Source organism: Branchiostoma lanceolatum, chromosome 4 (assembly GCF_035083965.1).
Source record: "Branchiostoma lanceolatum isolate klBraLanc5 chromosome 4, klBraLanc5.hap2, whole genome shotgun sequence".
NCBI classification, from domain to species: domain Eukaryota; kingdom Metazoa; phylum Chordata; class Leptocardii; order Amphioxiformes; family Branchiostomatidae; genus Branchiostoma; species Branchiostoma lanceolatum.
In genome coordinates, this window is record NC_089725.1 from 7338954 (window position 1) to 7359221 (window position 20268).

Sequence of the window (20268 nt, forward strand, 5' to 3'; positions counted from 1 at the left end):
TATTCTGGGAAGCCTTGAAAGCTCACAGAAGGTATATCAATCTTCCCCAAGAAGTGCCACATGTTTTATAGAACTCACTATAAGCATTTGGCTCCATATCCCGAATATCCCCTTTGAGATTAATAAGTTCCTTAATATTGATGGAAGAATGGTGTTAAAATTGGTTTGAAGATTGACTGGATTATCAATTCAAGGATATTACGAGGCATTCTGGCAGATATTGTAAATGCAGAAATGTTCACGGTGGTTTTATGTTCGTGGTTTTCGCGGCGACCGTTTGACCGCGAACTTGAAACCACTGAGAGCATTTTGTCCAAAACTGTAGCAGTATTGTGACTTTACCGCTGCCGCGAACTTAAAACCACCGCGAACACTCCATTTTCGCTTTAGCGGCAAATAAAAACCGAGCAAACTTAAATGCATTTACAGTATTTTAGAAATGGTTGTCACTGACCCTTTGCATATCTACCAAGACCTAAGAATACTGTAATTCTTGTTTCTTTCACTGTAACTTTATGTTTACTGTTTTCACTGTCATCTCTGTACCGTGAACTTATCATCACCGTGGAAAAAATTGTTATTATTTATGATTCCCTCACACATCCTGTCTGTAAATCACTTGCCTCCACTGTGAAGTTAAAGTTCAGTGAAGTTTTGCTACCGTGAAGATAAAGTGAATTACAGTATCTCCCAAGACTGAAGAACAGTCCCATAAACATGCTATAAGAGCCAGCAGGTTTTATAATCAATCACTCAACAACAGGATTCATCATTTGTCATCATTTTTGGACTATACAGGGGAGAATTTGGCAGGTATTATTCAAGACTCATGTGGTTAACCCCTCTGTCAGTGTCAGGGGATTACTTCTCGTCAATACAGATCTCGTTTAACTTCCCTTCCCACGCGGTTCACACGCGTTTAAAACGCGTTTCCACCGCGGTTCAAAAGCGGTTAAAACGCGTTCCCACCGCGGTTAAAAGCCGGTTCAAACGCGTTTCCACCGCGGTTAAAAGCCGGTTCAAACGCGTTCCAACCGCGGTTGAAAGTCGGGGCAATCGCGTCGCTGGCTATCTAATTAAAAATCTCGTGCGAACGGCATTGTCCGGTACACGCGTACACTCCATTCATATCAAACTTGATTGACGTCTGGCTTGGAAACCCTGCCGGGAGAAATAATTATCTTACAAACTCCCCTGCTCTCTTGCTTTCCGACAAGCGCCGGGCGGGGAGATCTCCTTGCCGCCATGCCAGCGCGTTGCTGTAGGCAGGCGCGGCAGTGGCGGTTGCTATGTGCTGATGGACAGAGCGGCGCTCTTTGATGTGCGCTGAGTTCGTGACATATCGTCACAGTTTGCCGCAGGAAAATTGAATTTGCCTATCCTCGTTTCACGTTCGCTTATGCTCGTTGTCCGTCGTCAGCAAATGAGACTGTTTCGTGTGCTCACGAGGTATCACGACTTTCGTCGGCAAAGGTCGGTGACATATTTGCTTACGAGGAGGAAAGACGACAGGAATATTTATCGTGAAAAGTAACATGATTGTTGGGAAAACATCACGTAATAATAATATTCTATATGCCACTCAGTCGGTAGATAAAGTGTTGTTCAGAAAATTTTATTCCAGAAATAAAGTAAAATCGATGCTTTTGTAAATCTTCATATCAACATTAGTTTATCTAGATATTTCCAAACTCTACACAACACGGCACGGGAGATCATTTCTGCTCAGACTCTCAGGCGCGCCACTGCTGTCAAAATTGATTGATGATCTCTCTCTTTGTCGCCGGCCTGGCATATGATCAGAGGCGGGCGGTGGACAGTGCGCGGGAAACTTGTGTAGCGAAGTTGTTCCAGAAGAATTCTCACACTGAAGGGTACACTTTAATATGAATCCGACCACAGACAGCAATGGTAGACGGGTTCGACACAAAACACCCGGTCTACGATCTTATTCTAACTGGCGATTGAAATGTGCTACCTAGGACTAGTAGGAGTTTTTTTTCTAAACTTGCTTGGTGCTACGAAGTTTGGTCGAAACGCTAGGAAAAGACGTTATGTACATCTACGCGGGGAAGTGTGCTCGGTAGGCTACCACTTCTATATGATGACGTCTTTAGTTCTACTAGCTAAATTTCCCCGCCAAATTATTCCCTTTTGGTCAGAAGTCTGTTGGTGACGGGCAAACTTGCTCATTTTGAAAAATGATTAATTTTGTTTGTCCTTTTTTTCCACACACAGGTAGAGCATGCTTCAGTGGCTTAAAGAGTCCAAGGACGAATGCTACCACTACCAGCCGTTTTGTTCTAAAGTGCGCGCACAAGCGTGCGTGTGTCCTGTTGACGATATTTTATATACCCTAGATCTAACACAACGTTCGAATCTTTCGGTTTCTACTAACATGCGTTTTATGTATAAAACAAGGGATGAAGTTTGACTATAGTATGTGACATAGATTTCGCACTGCTCATAAAATCAGGTACATTGTAAATCAATGATTATTTAACCTCCTTGATTACATATTCCGTGTTCGTTTCACTCTTTTTTTATCAGTGCAATTGCGCAAGAAAACCAATGCTTGAGGGGTGTCTTGAAGTAATTTTTTCTCACATTTATTACTTACCGTTCAAAATTTTACATGAGACTCCATCAGCCCAGACTTGTGGTAAAGCTTTTCCCAAACATTACGTTGAACTTGAAATACTAGTACAGTACATTCTATTTGAGTAAGTTTCTGTTCTGGAAATGTAAATCCCAGCGCTACTATCCCTGTAAATCTGCACGGTTTCAAATCAGTTTAGATTGGCAAATTAATGTTTAATTAGAATTACTATTGCAAAGCAGTGATAATTTGGATGGTGTGGTTTATTTTAGCCAAACTCACGGGGAAATTCTGGTTTTCCTCCTTTCCTCACGAAACAAACAAGCGATTGGAATACACATCTCAAAGCCTGTTCCTTTGCGATGTCACGTCGCAGAGTAAACAAAAGCATTGTCTAGACAGCTACAGGAGTACAAGCGTCACTGGTGGGTTCTAATGTTTCGCACTTCATGTGACGCGGCAAGACAGTACCATTTACGTTTGTAACAACCAAAAGTACATTCCCTATCACTAATCATCACCCTTACTTGAGCCTTTGGGCCTAACTCGTGTTGTATTTCAATCTTTGTTGCATAGTATTACTATTAGCCAGTGACTACTAGCAATGAATACAATTTTTCCCATTATTAGCGCCTGGTAACTTACCTTGTGTTATGTGTATGCATGCCGAAATTGACTGTCGGGGCCAGAGGGATCCGGAAGAGCTTCCCACGGTGTCTTTCTTATGCTGAGACCTCTTCCCTATGAATTCCTTGTTCTGACGAAGTTTTGTCCTGGTTTGCGTTGCGTTTTAAACTTACCTTCTACTAACTCAAGCTGTCACGGTTCTGTTTGAATCACACATGTTGCGTCAGGACTTACCTTTCAATAAACGTTTGACACTTGAGGAACTAAATATGGTTTTAGTATTGGAAGAAATGGTATATAACGAATCTAATAATTCTGTACAAGGAGAAAAAGTATTTGCAACAACGACGTCTGCCGCTAAGACATGAATCAGACAGAAATAGTAGATTTTTAAACTCCTTTCTTTCACATCATTACGTCTTTCTCTTTCAATTTGGTAATACGAACTTTCTCATCATTCCCAAGCGCATTGTTCTTTAGCCTGGATGTCAGACCCCCAAAATATCTATCGTGTGGAGATGTCAGAGTTTGGGGGTCTGGCATCCAGGCTAATTTTCACGAGAGTTTCAGTGTTGTGTTTGCGTTCAGTTTAACAGTCACACTGAATGTTTACCTTTCAAAAGTTGCGTATTTATTGAAGGTTGTGTTGGCGCTGGTACGTTGCATAACTAACAATACTTATACTACTTACCATTTCTAACATATATTTTCACGTTACTACGACTGTTATGCGCTGTTGTTTACGAACAACACATTCATATACTACGTCACACGACTCATACAAAAGGTAAGTTAGTTATCGATCCTCTTTCGGCAGCCACTACATCTTGCCTGAGCCGCCATCGTCTATTACAAATTTGGTAATACGGTAGGTGTCAGATATGAAAAAAATCGCTATATTTTGAGACACGTCTGAAAACATTTCCGTATTCTCCGATCGTACAAAACGTAGATCTACGGACAAGAACAAGTAGGAAAGTGGGAAAACGCATCGTACGGGGTTCATGCAATTCATAATTTAGTCATGTCAGATCGGCATGACTTTTATTCTCATTTTATTAATTACTAAAGAAACACAATTTTTACGGAATTCTGCATACGAGTTTTAAGGAATACATTAATTTCTCGTAATTCTGCACTCGAGTAAGTTTTACGGAATACATACGATCCTTACTATTAGTAAAACTCCGTACAAATTCCGTAAAATTCGTATGCTATGAATTCCGTTAAATTTACGTATTCCGTATAATTCTTACGAACACTCCTGTGAGAATACGACCAGCGACATTGTCATTGTCGTCAAACACGAAGATGCCGACACGTATATGGCCAATCACTCCTAGAACTGTTTATGACACAAACGATATTATACCAACAATATATCATCACATGTCAAACATAAAGTGGGGGACAAAAATCCGTGCAGAATGTTGCAACAATCAACGCGGTCCTTCTTTGACACCATGCCATCAAAGAAGCCGCGCGTCGCTTCGCACATGTCAATCAAATTGACACAAGCGGCTCGATCGCTGAAACTGCAAATTCACAGGGTTCAATTCTTGCTAAAATTCACCAAGGGCACTATATATGTGTACTTGGCTTCACCAAGGAGGTTTCAATCTTGACGAAACCTCCGTGGTTTCAAGGAGTGAGCTCAGATTTCATTTTTCGCCAGGCGAGTTTTTTTTGACCAGCGATTGGATGAATCTAGGTCAAAATTTGCATACGCAGGTTACGCGGGTTTATTTTCTTATCCCGAAAGTACGCTGCGATATAGCGCGGCTCTCGCAAAAATCGTACACAGAAAAGAATACACTATGACTTATGTAATTCTTTTTGTGGCCAGATGCTTTCAAAATAGACACAGGACTAGTATTTCTCGCCCTGCCGCCTGGTGGTGTAACAATGGACGTAAATAATCTTACTATTATTACGTTGTTAATAGAAGTACATTCGTCTGCGATATGCCGTCGATTGTTTCAAATGTCAACGAATAGATAGTTCGCTAGATTTATGTGCAGATGATTTTAAGTGATTTTAAGAGCAAGGCCGTAAGCCTCCTTTGCAGGTCTTCTGCAGAAGATCTGCCATCTGGGCGGCGCCGGCGTTAATTTTGGGGGGCGCTGAATCGCGATTTTCAACATATTGCGACCGGGTTCTTTTGCTGAAGAGATTGTCTCAGGACTGATACATCTGCCAGAAAAAAACGAAAAACTTGAACTGTTTTCTTCAAGATAACTTTATTGTTGCAATGTACATGAATTTTCGCAAGTTGTGCGTGAGTGTCATTGAAGTTGAATGAAAAATGACAACGCTTACAGCGTCGAGAAGTGACAACCCTCGCGCGCTCCATGGCCTGCCATTTCTAACTGGAGTACTATAACGTTACACTCCATAATAAGGAAGGCCGTCGGTATTACCAACCTCCTTGGTATTACACACTCCGTATAAGGAAGGCCGTCGGCCTTTCCGGCCGCGGACGTGTCTTGAAAACTTCAAAGGCCCGCCACACGCGTATGAGCTCCGCCCAGCTCCAACTTGCATGCATAATCACACGAGATAACACGCGCTTCACGACGCGTGTTACACGGCTTTCCACCGCGTTTGCACCGCGTTTCCACCGCGGTTCAACCGAGAATCCCCCGCGTTTCCACCGCGGTTCAACCGAGAATCCCCCGCGTTTCCACCGAGAATCCACCGCGTTTCCACCGCGTTTCCACCGCGTCTGGATGGGAAGTTAAACGAGATCTGTACTGTAGTTATCCCAATTAGCAAGGAGATGCAACAGTTGTGGTCTGAACTACAGAAGGATGCGTTGAAGTGTTCCAGTAGTGTAGTTTTTCATTTAGAGAAGCAACAGTATACTGTATAGGCCCGATTTGCATGCAGTTTTTTCCCACACGATAGATGTTTTAGAGATTGGGGGTCTGGCATTCAGGCTACCGATATCATCAATATTGGCCAATGTCAGGATGAATTGTTAGGGTCATGAAGATATTTTGATAGCCTGATTTGATTGATCTTTACTAAGAAATGATGTACATTATCCTCAGAGTGTAGTAGGCCTTATACTCCATAAATGATATGTAAAATCAGGCTTTTATATTTGTCTCGGCGATCCCAAAAGTTGTTCTGTTACGAGGTCAGTTAAGGACTCAAAAACAATTTTAAGATGACATATGTCTCCTTCTGCCATTTTTGCCCAACTGATTATATGCTTATCAGGAATCCTGACCCCCTGATATCGGGGCATTTTGGCTTTATACACACAGGCACAAATACTTCTGAGGTGTCTTGGGGGATTTTCCAGATATCGGGGAAAAGCCTTGATATAGCCATAAAATTCCTCTGAATACGCCGAAAAAGCTGTCGCCGTCCCGATACCAGCAGTTCTGATTTCGCGAAATTTGCCATTTAAGTCAGGACGTATGTGGAATCACTAAGTAGGCGATACCAATTTTATTCCTTGGTTTTGGGGTTTGAAAAAACAAAAATACTGGACTGGAAGATCAAAATGACAACTAAGTCGGTACAGTCTGTACCTTGGTACATGCAAGTTTAACTTTAAGTGTGAACATGGCGAGATTCAATCTTTCTTCCCAGCCCTCTGTTTTCATGATAATTCCTCTTACATAACTGCCGAATCTCTTTTGTTCTCTTTGGTCAACGTTGCATCGGAGTAACAGCCGTTGCATAAGATATCTTTTTGGACACAACTAAATAAACCTATATGCGAGATATTAACCTTAGAATATGCGAACACGTGCTTCTTTACACCAAGTTCAGGTTAGTGATTCATTGACAGTTAATGATATAATTGTAGAAATAATTCAAAGAGCAGGGCACAGCACATTACATGTTTAGCTAGCATATGTAACACACAAATATGTAAGTTTAAACAGGTTCCAATCCAAGTTTTTTTTAGAAGTTCTCTATTACCAGTCTACTAACTGCAATTTATACCAACTTTAGGATGATAACAATGCTGGACTCCTTGAAGCTTTGTGGCGTCTAATCCTATTAGATGGCATGTGTGCATGGTTTGAGAATCTATGATTGTCTTGGGGATTACATTTTGTCCAAATACTGTAATTCACTTTATCTTCACGGTAGCAAAATTTCACGGTGTAAGGAAAATTGACATTTTCGCTGAACTTAAACTTCACGATGATGGCAAGTGATTTACAGAACGAATGTGTGAAGGAATCATAAATAAGTACAACAGGTTTTTCACTGATGATAAGTTCATGGTACAGAGGTTAAAACAGTGAATGTAAAGTTACAGTGAAAGAAACAAGAATTACAGTATATATTGGAGATCAATTTCGTTTTGCTTGGATGCCTTATCATATGGGTAAAAGCATTCAATCTCTTATCGTACATAATTTGTGCAGAACATTTCCTTCCAAAGTCCCAGGAAAGCTCTGCATATCTGAGCAAGGGGGTTATAGGGATCCCAGACAAGGCCATAATGCCACACAGATCTATTCTGGGAAGCCTTGAAAGCTCACAGAAGGTATATCAATCTTCCCCAAGAAGTGCCACATGTTTTATAGAACTCACTATAAGCATTTGGCTCCATATCCCGAATATCCCCTTTGAGATTAATAAGTTCCTTAATATTGATGGAAGAATGGTGTTAAAATTGGTTTGAAGATTGACTGGATTATCAATTCAAGGATATTACGAGGCATTCTGGCAGATATTGTAAATGCAGAAATGTTCACGGTGGTTTTATGTTCGTGGTTTTCGCGGCGACCGTTTGACCGCGAACTTGAAACCACTGAGAGCATTTTGTCCAAAACTGTAGCAGTATTGTGACTTTACCGCTGCCGCGAACTTAAAACCACCGCGAACACTCCATTTTCGCTTTAGCGGCAAATAAAAACCGAGCAAACTTAAATGCATTTACAGTATTTTAGAAATGGTTGTCACTGACCCTTTGCATATCTACCAAGACCTAAGAATACTGTAATTCTTGTTTCTTTCACTGTAACTTTATGTTTACTGTTTTCACTGTCATCTCTGTACCGTGAACTTATCATCACCGTGGAAAAAATTGTTATTATTTATGATTCCCTCACACATCCTGTCTGTAAATCACTTGCCTCCACTGTGAAGTTAAAGTTCAGTGAAGTTTTGCTACCGTGAAGATAAAGTGAATTACAGTATCTCCCAAGACTGAAGAACAGTCCCATAAACATGCTATAAGAGCCAGCAGGTTTTATAATCAATCACTCAACAACAGGATTCATCATTTGTCATCATTTTTGGACTATACAGGGGAGAATTTGGCAGGTATTATTCAAGACTCATGTGGTTAACCCCTCTGTCAGTGTCAGGGGATTACTTCTCGTCAATTACTTTTATTTCTAACTAAAAAAATCATTTTCTAATGACTACGGACAATTAGTATTAGTAGATATCAAGCTGTGCGAACGTTTGTTTGTAGCTTTGATCATTGTGCACATGGAAAATGTAGTTTCATAGCAGTGATATGTACCAAAGTGCTGTATTTTCTCTTAGAAAAAAATAACATTAGGGGCAATGAAACTTGATGATGTCATCCATATGGTAAAAAAATATCAACTACAGTTCTTTCTTAATTCATTAGTGAGAGAACAGTGGAACGTTTTAAAAAAGCCAATTAGGCCACACCATTTAAATGTCTTAGTTAATGGAATTCAAAAAAAATGCTAGATTGGAAAATCAACAGGAAAACAGAATCTCAGAGGAAAGTTTGTACTTTGGTGCACACAATTTGAACAGGGTCAGCCAAAGTTTTCACCCCAGCCTTCTGTTTTCATAATTTTGTTGTTGCTGAAATTTAAAAAAAAAATCTGTTAACCAAGAAATTAAATTGGTGTGGCCTTAGCCAGGAAGTTGCATCATGATCCATTGTATGTTTCTTGTTTCCCACCTGACCGTAAACTCTACAGTCTACTCTACTCCTGTGAGCTCATCCAAATATGTCCCAGGTTCTGCATCATCTTTCATTAAAATGTACAACAGCACATAAGATTACAAACATAATTATGTAGTAAAAACCTGAAGGAAGACTGGTCAAAGTCACAACATGTCCTAAAAGTAAGGTTAGTTGAATATCTTTCCTTGTACTTAAAAGGATATCTAGGTCAAAGTAAATTCTTCTCAAGACATGTGTTGAAAACATCTTCAGTTGATCATTCCTGCACACAGAACCAATATCCTTAAAAGGCTCTGCCATACATTCCTCAAATCAGTCACAGGCAATCAGGGTTATTGTTCCTGTGTGTCTGCAGATGGATAGACCTTTCAAATATCGTTACACGTACGAGATGCAGACTTATGCGTACATACATATATAGGGGGTTTTCTAGGAAGAAATTGCAAGGGGTGAACATTAGGGAGCACAGTGACCAAGGGGGGTGATGGTGTGGAAGAGGGGGGGGGGTCCCCCCTCCCATAATGTAGAGGTTTAGAGAATTTTAAGTGAAAATGGGCCATTCTAAAGTTTAATGAGGGGCAAAATCACTGTCAGGCAGTTCACAGTGGAAGACTGTGGCTGCATGTGGTAGGAGTAGCGTGCCTGGTCAGTTAGATTAGAATGTTAATATGCTTGTCAGATCATGTGCTTGGCAGGGTAAGGGGGTGTGTAGTCAGGGCATGGGGGTGCTACGCCCTTGTTCCTCTCTTTAGAAAAAGCCCTGCGATATACCACAGCAGTACAAGGTGGCGTTGTCATTTAAAAGGAAAATTTCCAGTGGTCCAAAATTAAAATGAAAACTCTAGCAGATTAGGTTTCTCCCGTCGTCCTTTGCGCTAACGCCCTCTACTTTTAAATAATCACGGGGCTCGCCCAGACAGAGTTCGGCGAAGCCGAACATTGCCGAAAACCGCCGAACACTGTTCGGCTCTGCCGAACACCGAACCCTGTTCGGCTCTCCGAACCCCACGCTCGTGCCTTCGGCATTACTTCGGGTTTTGCTCGTCACGATCGGAACTTCGGCTGCTATATTCAAGGACAATACCTTTGCCTACTGCCTGTGTGTAAACAGAGAAAAAGACTAAGTTAGGAAGAGTATGAGTAAATCCTGGGAGAAAGGCAGCCAGCAAGCTCCAGGTATGGCTCCTGTGCTATCATAAGAAACATTCCAATTCAAAATATTTTCAGGAGCAAGACATCTTGTTTTTATGATACGAAGACCACCTGTCCAACGTGACCAAATTTTAGTAGTCCCTTGAGTGATCTCATGTGTAGGCTGCAAGGTTTGCCTGTAATTTCTCGTTTTATTTCCCTTGGCAGATTATATCTCTCCCCTCACTTCTTGCAGTGACTGTGTATTGAGTGGGGTGCATTTCTGGGTGATTAAAGTTTTATTGAACCGTTACAGCTCTCTCTCTCTCTCTTAGGGCCAATTTAGACACAGCTTTTCTAGATATCTGGACTGTAGATATCTGCCAGGCGACAGCTTTTTTCTGTGTCTAAACAGGAATTTTATGGTCTTAATGAGGGTTTTTCCAGATATCTGGAAAATTTCAGCCGACCACTCTGAAGTGCTCGTCCGACAACTCAGCGGGAGTCCCCGACAGCTTCAGCCCAAGTATAAACAAAATGTGTCGGATCCCAGATATCTGGAGGACAGGTTTCAGGCTAATTAGCAGACTTGTGGACATCAAGTGACCCATTTTTATGTTAGCTATGGCAACTGTACCATCATCTATACTAGTAAGGGGATTTATAAAAACTTCCCATGGAGTATTAAGTAATTTTACAGTGCTTTACAGGCGAATACAGAGGAAACAATTTCTTACAGTAATAATCGGTAAAATCAGGCCATCAAACATATCTTTGTGATTCTAACAAGTTAACAGATGTCATTGAAAGCACTTTTGGATGCAGACTTCTAGCTTGAAACACAAATTTATCATGATGTATCACTACTGCATTCCAACTCCACGGGTGTCCTACAGTACTTCCTGTCGTGTGTATAAATGCATCCCGACATCATGTCGCCTGGCAGATATCTGCAGTCCAGATATCTAGGAAAGCAGTGTATAAATTGGGCCTTATTGGCACAAGCACCTATAACACACCACCTGGAGAGGGTTTTATATGGACCAAGCTTTTTAAAAATCACATTCTCTTCACGAGCTTTTTAAAGATCACATTCTCTTCACGAGCTTTTTAAACATCACATTCTCTTCACGTATCCAGCTTTACTTCTTCAAAAATAACCTATCGCCGTGGTCCAGTTAGCTACAGCGCCGAAACTACTACTAGGTACCAAAGATACCTCCGCGCCGGAAAAGCGCCCTCTGCTCCGTAAAGCGCCTGGCCTATTACGCCCCGGCTAACGATGATATAGACTGGATTCCAGGCCACTTCCAAAACGTCTAAGGGGATTTACCCGACTTACTGAAAAGTGCAGTCTGAAGAGCTCCACTCATCAACACCCCACACAGAGGCCTTGTGTTCTCTCCCTGCCCTGTTTGTTTGTGAGGCTGCCGTAGTGTATTAAGTGTCAGGTGTGCATGAGAAAGTATGAAAGCACCTTATTTGGGGCCAAACAGATGTAGTGCACTGTAAGTTTTCTTGGCGGTACATTTGTGTGGGTCACACATATTTATATACAGTGTATGTATGTTAGGCTCCGCTCACGTTTTTAGGCTCCATGCACATGTACAGCTATGTACAGGGATTAGCCTCCACCCCCACACTGACACATGTACTGGTATGTTAGCTTCCACGCACACATGTATGCGTAACTTAGGCTCCACACATACACACATGTACGGGTATGTTAGACTCCACACACATGTACATGTACAGGGATCTCACTACTGCCCAACCCAACATTAAATAGAGAATTTGTAGGTGAACTGTCTTTTCAGTGTGCTGAAGGTCTCAAAGCAACTTTATTTGCACCAGGACTAGTACTAAGCTTGTACATAGTAAATGCTGCAGTTCTACTGCCTCTGTGCCAGCATGTTATCATTTGCTATAGTTTGTAATCATTGGCCACTTCAGTGGGAACCTGTAGTAACAATTTGCAAACAGTCATAAAACTTGTCATAAAAGTAGAACCGGCCCAACAAGTTGGCAGTCGTTGATCATAAAAGAAAGGACCTAAGGTCAACTACAAAACCCCCATCACTGTAAAGGGCCATGTTAAATGAACAATGTTGCGAGTGAAACACTTGACTCTGCATACATAAACTAGTAGTATACAAGATCACCTGCCTCTAACAGATTTACCTACAAAATGTACCTGTTAGAAAAGTAGATTTCACTGTATTGTGCATGTATCATGTACATGTATGCACCAATTTTACAATGTACAGTACCTCCACTAACTGTAAATGCATAAGTTCCCATGGTTTTTATTTCGTGCTAAGGTGAAAATGGAATATTCGCGGTGGTTTTAAGTTCGCGGCAACGCTATAGTTACAAACTGCTACAGTATTGGACAAAATAAAACATAAAACCACCGCAAACATTTCTGCATTTAAAGTATTTCCAGCCCTGGTGGGATTCAATTTTGCGGTAAGGTAACAATGGAGTGTTCCCAGTGGTTTTAACTGCACAGTAGCGCTATCGTCACATATTGTACAGTATTGGAAACAATCACCTGTTTTAAGTCTGTAGGAAATAGCTAACATAAAACCGCCACAAAAATTTCAAGAATTACGGTACGTGCCGCACACAGCGGTATCAGCCTGCCTATGTGTTGTCACATTTGTCACATCTGGAAGAAATCAATGTCCAATTGCAAGCTGCTCCAGTCCGAGAAGAATTAGGTTCAACCTTGGAGTTATTATATCTTCTACTGCGATGGTCGCCATCCATATATGAGTACAATGTGGGTATAGATCATGTGCCAATCCAGGGTAGAAACTAGACGCTAGGAAAGTTCACGATTTTTTCTTACATCGCCTCTTGTGGCAAGGAATGATGGACATGCATGTATAGCTTATTTTGCTTTAATGATATTTCTTAGACACTTCTGTTTAGGTCTATGTAATACTAGTACTTTTAGAATATGGTTCAGAAATAATTACATGTCTGTCTGTGTGTGTGTGTGTGTGTGTGTGTGTGTGTGTGTGTGTGTGTGTGTCGGGAATATGTGTGTGTGTGTGTCTATGCCCATGGGTAAATGTTTTCAAAATTCCCAGTACATAATGCAATGATGCATTGTCACACACCCTCTCAGTGAGTTCTGCTACATTTGTATATTTGTATGTGGAAAGGTGTATAAGCAGCAACGTTTGCTATATGTAAAACCTGTATTTCCATGTGATAGACATCAGTAACAAATATGATAACATGTCACTGTCATCGTAAGTATAGTTTATAACAACATAAAAATCACTGTCAGTCGTAAGTATATTTTACAACAACATAATATGACGAGTACCTTATGGAAATCATTTCAATTTCACATTTCCCTACAAGTCAGCACCATTACACGTTAGCTACGGCTTAATCGTAACGCATCAGTCATAAGATATTACCTCTATCTACACTAACAGTGCTGACTCCATGTTGATATAAGCCTTAGTGGTAATACGGATTATTCCAATGGATCACATACAAACTGTCGCCCCCTCCACCTCAACACATTAGGTCTAATGGAATGTTTGTTGTGGGGTTCTAGAAGAGCCCCCCTTAATGTGATGGGATTGGGTGGTACTGATCTGGGTAATAACGTCAATAATTCATGACCACCCAGGGGAAACTATTATACATCATATCAACTGCCACTGCCATACTGTAAACGCCTTTAAGTTTGCTATTATTTAATTTCGTGGTAGGTAGAAAATGGTGTGTTCGTGGTTTTTTAAAGTTTGCGGTTGACACAATGGTGTAGGCGGGCAGAAATAAGTTACGTTTCTTTTGCGGTTAAGAGGTCACAGCGAAAACTTTGAACATAAAACCACCGCATAAATTAAACCACCGCAAACATTTCAGCATTTACAGTATTCAACAGGAACCCTTCTTACACTCAAAAGTTTTTTCAGTTGAGTTTCTAGTTTACATCCCTGACACAGCATACTGTTACCAACATACTGTATCCTAGAACGCTAGCATGTACATTATTCTATAGATTATTTTACTGTTAGTCATAGATTAGATTCTATGTATTTGTCAACAATTAGCAATAGTTCAACCCTCGTGTACGTAAGTTGCCATACATTGTACCAGTTACAATCGTCGTGCAATAAATGTCTTCTTCTGTATCAGTTTTGCATAATTCCAGTTTACAAATGTAGGTTTGGGTGTCAGTTGAGTACAATGTTTAGTGACTAGATAAGTAGTCAAATAAGTATGAGTTAGAATCAGGTAGATAGTATATTATATCAAATTTATGACGTCTTTGGACAATGTAAAATGTAACATACTATTCTATGTTTGTCAAGACAGTCAAGTAAGTAGATATGTTTGTACAGCTAGCAGACTGTATATGATATTGTAGGTCCGCTTTATTATGCTATTCATGTATACTAGTATCTACCTATCTCCCAGCATGTACATGTACAATGTACATGTATCAGTTCCAGGTATGCCTGTATGTCGCATGTTCTTATGTCGTGGGGAGAAGTTAAACATTTTATGGTTGAAAAACTCTAACTTTCCACAAACCTCTGTCTCAGGACTCTACAAATATTTTCTTACTCAATCGTCAGAGAAAACACAACTTCTGTTGCAAGTCATATTTTGTTATTCTTAAAACCCATAATTACAGGGAAAAAGCAAGCCATTTCATGTTTTTTTTTTAAATTTTCAATGTGTCCAAAATGAAGATCATCAGTAAATGGTATATACTACTTTAAGTGCACAAATGTTCGAGGTGGTTTTATGTTTGTGGTTTTCGCAGTGAACTTTCAGCGCAAACTTAAAACCACCGCGAAACTTTTTGCCCACCTACAGTATGAATGTAGCGCTACTTTTGTTTCGAACGCGAACTTAAAATCATCCAGAGCATTTTATGAGGCTGGAAACTTGAATCAGAAAACTCCAATTTCTAGTCCTTCCTACACATAGTAAGTTTCAATAATACTATACCATTACACATCGACATTAAAGGAGCAAAGATATGATGTCGTTGTGTTGTGTTGTGAGAACTGAACGAAAATCCAAGCCCTAATAGACTGATCCTGACTGTCCATCACAATTAGCGGTTCGACCAATGAGAGAGTGACTGCATGTCCGTCAAATATTTGCATTCATAGTTTTAATTTTGCATTTCTACGGGTGGGCGGGCTATGGTATCGGTCTATTTACACTAGGCGCGTGAAACTAAAAGATCACCATGTAGCTTATTTTTGCAACGTTTTAAGCACTTTTGATAAAAAAATGCGCAAACAAATGTGGTAAACAGTGGCATTAAATGTCAATTTCGTAAAGATTACAGCAACTAAAATATTTCCAGTTTTCAAGCCTCATAAAATGCTCTGGGTGCCTTTAAAACCCCCACAAACTCTCAATTTTCTCCCTACCGCGAAATAAAATCCACGCAAACTTAGGCGCAGTTTACATTACGTTTTTCGCGTCAGCGGCGAAATTTTCCGCTGTCGGGAGGCCGCTGTCGCGACGTCTCTAGACACACCGCCCGGAAATCTGACAGACACCTGCGGTGCTTGCATTTCGCCATCTTGTAGAAAGTATCGGAACAATCGAAGCAAAGAAACAAAATTGTATGATTGTACAACGGTAGACGGCGTCTCCCCGCCCGTATTAAACTACAATGCAAAGCCTTGTTTATGTGTAGATATTCCATGCTCATCACTCGTAAATGTGGGGAGGGGGGCACAAGTACGATAAATATATCCGCGGGGAGATGAATGCACGGCACAAAAGTCGCCGCGGATCCCGCGAATCTCTCTCTCTATATATATACCGGGGATCTAAGTAGACTTACAGTATGCTAATCAACGCGTGCTTTATGCTAATCGCCGAAACCCTGACTCCCGCTGACGCGAGCCCGACGTATTCTCTTTAGACGGAGTTTGAAGTTGACGGGGACTCCCGCTGTGCTGACGGGCGACGGCTTCGAAGCTGACGGGAGAAAATTTGTTGACAGCGGGACTACGTCGACGGGAATTGTCTTTACACGGGGTTCCCGCTGTCGCCAGTGGCGCTGACGCCAGTGGCGCTGACGGCAAAAGTATAATGTAAAGAGAGCCTTAGATGCATTTACAGTATTATACCATATATATCATAACACACCTGACCTGTGCCTAGCCTGTGAGTTGCTGTTTCCTGTGTGAGGAGTCTTACTTTTCTAATGCAATACAACGTCATTATCCTGTTTTAATTCACTTGTGGGCTGCCCTTTAAGCCACTTCAGTACATTACTGATAATCATTTCAGCTGGCCTCACGGGAAATCAACATGTCTCTGCCTGACATTTCACATTCAACATTTCGGGGAGTGAAACATCGTGCATTTTCTCTCATCAATGTAGACTTTGTTGTTTCCTTACAGACATTAGAATGTGAATAAAGGGCACAAACTGCTACTCAGTTCAGTACTGTAAATTGCTGAAATGTTTGCGTTGGTTTTATGTTCACGGATTTCGCGGCGACAGTTTTACCACGAAGTTAAACCACCGCGAACATTTTTGTCCAATATTGTAGCAGTATGTAACTATAGCGCTGCCGCAAACTTAAACCACTGCAAACACTCCATTTTCACCTTAGCGCGAAAAAAACATGCAAACTTAAATGCATTTACAGTGACTGGGTACATCTCCTTGTTTCTATATTATGCCTTTGCCCCAAACCAATTTAATTTCTTGGTTAACAGATTTTTATTTTTAAAAAAAATAGAAAAAAAATTATGAAAACAGAAAGCTGACTCCGAGCCCTCTGTTTTCATGATTTTTTTTTCTTTAATTTTATTTTTGCAAAATAAAAATCTGTTAACCAAGAAATCAAATTGGTGTGGCCTTAGGGCCAACAGGAATTTGTTGGTTCCTTCTTCAGGGCTCGAAATTCATTTTTGGGAAAAGATGCCCTGGTGCACCTAACCCAAAAATTTACACATGTAGGCATAGAGAAAGAATTTTTGGTGCACAACATGAAATAAAGTAGAATGTCTTCAATCTGTAATTCTACATGTATAACAATTTCAAACAAGACAGTAGATTTCTAATACATCAAGCAAAATGCAACAATGTTATATTGCTTTTTCTGATACTATTTCAAGAATAATCTGTACACTGAGTGTATCCTGTAAAGCCAACAGAAATATCTACAAGGTACAGTTGTAAGTGCACTAGTTTAATTTTAGGTGCACAAAAGTGTACATGTACCCAGTATTTTGTGCCCTGCTTCTTGGTAAATACCCTCTTCCACATTAAAGGTCAAACAAGGTTGGGTGTGTACCGCTTTTGCACCCACTATGTGCTGTGGTTTACTAATAACCAGCAAATGTTACTGTAGTTTCAAATGTTGCTTAATTTGTCTAATGAGGATAGTCCCTGCAGCTCAACTGGTACATTGTAACAGCCTCACAGTTGAGCTCCTGGTTCCAATTAGTTTATAAATGGGAGCACCCCAGGAGAAGGGCATATTGGTTGGAGCTGCATTCGTCTTTCAGAAGGGACATGAAATGGGGGTTCCGTGATCAAGGAGGTGCCTGGAGCACGTCAAAAGGCACTACAGCAGCCTCATTACTCAGATGGGTGCCTACTGGCTGTACTTCATATATATATTAATTTTAGAGGGATATCATTTAGAGGAACATTTATCTTGTATCTAAGATAGTTACGATACTGTCCATTGTATTTCCGTGAGAAAGAACATGTAAGAAGTGATGTAGAGAAGTTCCTGACAAGAGAAGCAAGCACAGGGCCGGTCCAGGCAAAAGTCAGGCCTGTATTACCGTAAATGCATTTAACTTCGCATGGTTTTTATTTCGCGCTGAGGCGAAAATGGAGTGTTCGCTGTGGTTTAAGTAAAAAAAACACCGCAAACAATTCTGCATTTACAGTGCTACCGTAATGATCCGTCCATTTGTAACCATCTATGATTCCCTCCGTGTATACGGTACTCCCTTGACAAATGAGCCTGTTTTGATGCAGTCCTCCACAATCGATATCCCCCATTGGCCTGGCCCATTTGCCGCTTGTATTCTACATACCTCCCATCGTCGGACTGTCAATAAGAGGTATTGATCAGTGCTGCTGCACCTGTTTAATAAATTGGAGCAGGATTCGCTGCTTGGCATAGTGAGTAGTAGGGGTGTATACCGGTTCGCTGGACCTGATTCGGACCTTTATAACATCCAAGAACCGAGTCCAAAAAACTTAAAAGCCAAAAACCTGAGTCCAAAAAACCCTGAACAAAGTACAAATAAATTTTTCTATTTTGTTTGATAAAAAGTGTTTTGAGTCTCCCCTCTGACAAAAAAGGCATTTGAAATAAGTGCAACATTCAAATATCAAACACTGGTTTGTCTTGAAAGTCTTCTCACCAAGAAACTTTTTTAGTCGTGCGTGTCAGTATTAATTCTCTATGCTTAATATTGGTCTAATGAAACAAAACATCAACTGAACAGGATCAGGTCCAGGTTCAGGTCCGGACCTGAACCTAAATCTCCGGACCTAAACTTGGTCCACCCCTAGTGAGTAGTGAGCTTGGTCAGGGTATAACAAAGTCATCAGGGCATAGTGCCAGGGGTAGTTATTATGCCTCATGTTATAATTATAGTATAATGCCATTTTATCTCCGGTTGGAGAAGCCTTGTGGTTTTGTGATTAGTTTACATCGTAGTAAAGTTTCCTTAATTACTTGAATTGTGTTATTTACATTCGTTTCAAATGCCTATAAACATCAGACCACTTCATGAATAACTTCATCCTACTTTGGTGTTCTCTAATGTTAACCAGTAAGTCGACAGGAGGTTTGTTGTAACTTCCTGTCCACTATAAGGTTTGTTATACATGACTTTTTTGTAACTTCCTGTCTATCCAGAGGTTTGTTATAACATCCTCTCATCCGTACTATCACAGTTTTACAGAGAGTATTTATAGATTGGTCTACCATTGAATGCTTTTTTTTCGAGAGCCTTATGACAACATGAGATTCCTTCTTTGCCACCACAAACTAGGGGAAATACATACAGCAATATATCCATACATCATTATTGTAATGTCAAATCTTCCTTCTTCCTCTTGCCTTAAATGCCCACGGTCTTGATGAATTGATGACGTCCATTCTGGCATGTTGGGAAAGTCGTGTAAAATGCCTTTCCTAAGTGCACAAGATCGGTGACACCGACACGGCAAGATCGAACCCGGGACCACTTGGTTCTGAGTGGAGCATGCTGCCGTTGCGCCACATGACCCCAGAAAACACCAAGCTAATGTTTTTTTCTGTTTTTCTCCAGAAAAATCCAGGGACAATCAGAAACGCTGAAGATGACAAGGGTCAGGAGCACCTGGTGATGGACATGGGGGTGGACCTGGAGAAGTCTGCCGCCATCAGCAGGCACATCTACAACATCTGCGCTGAGGCAGGGGCGGCCACGTACACTCGGGAGATGGACCTCAAGTCCTTAGCCAAAGGTGAGACCAACACCAGACCAATTTGAGCAATTGAAACAAAGAAGCAAGTAGAACAGTCTCCTGGCCCCTGGGTTTCGAACCCGCGCCGAAACCGGGCAGCCAGATCACAGGCACGCACACCTTAACCACTAGGCTAAAAGGTCTAGACCAGTTAGACTGGTCAGTTGGAGGAGCTTGATCCCCTGACTGTTACACAATCATAGCAAAGTTTCTAAACATGTAGTATGTGATATACTATGGCTGCTTGACATGCTTGTGTATTGATATAAAAACAACTGTGAGTAAAAGTGCTGTACATTTAACTCCAGAATGGTTCCCCCCCTTTTTTCATTTCTGAGGCAGCACTTTTATGATAATGTATTTATCATGTTACTCAGTTGTGTAATATCTACAATAGTCATGCAATAAAGAGTTCTTCATTTATCAAATATTGTACAAAATCCATCCTCAATATGGTACCCACAAACAGCGCAAAATCATAACCTTCGT

General features: G+C 40.9%; 1 protein-coding gene across 1 annotated transcript in view; it reads left to right on the plus strand.

The window, feature by feature from the left end:
• Window positions 1–20268, plus strand: part of LOC136432389 (out at first protein-like) — a 41662-nt gene that overhangs the window by 16190 nt on the left and 5204 nt on the right. The window contains exon 3 of the mRNA XM_066423634.1: window positions 19602–19779. Coding sequence (XP_066279731.1) covers window positions 19602–19779 — 178 coding nt within the window. The remainder of the gene's footprint in view (window positions 1–19601; window positions 19780–20268) is intronic.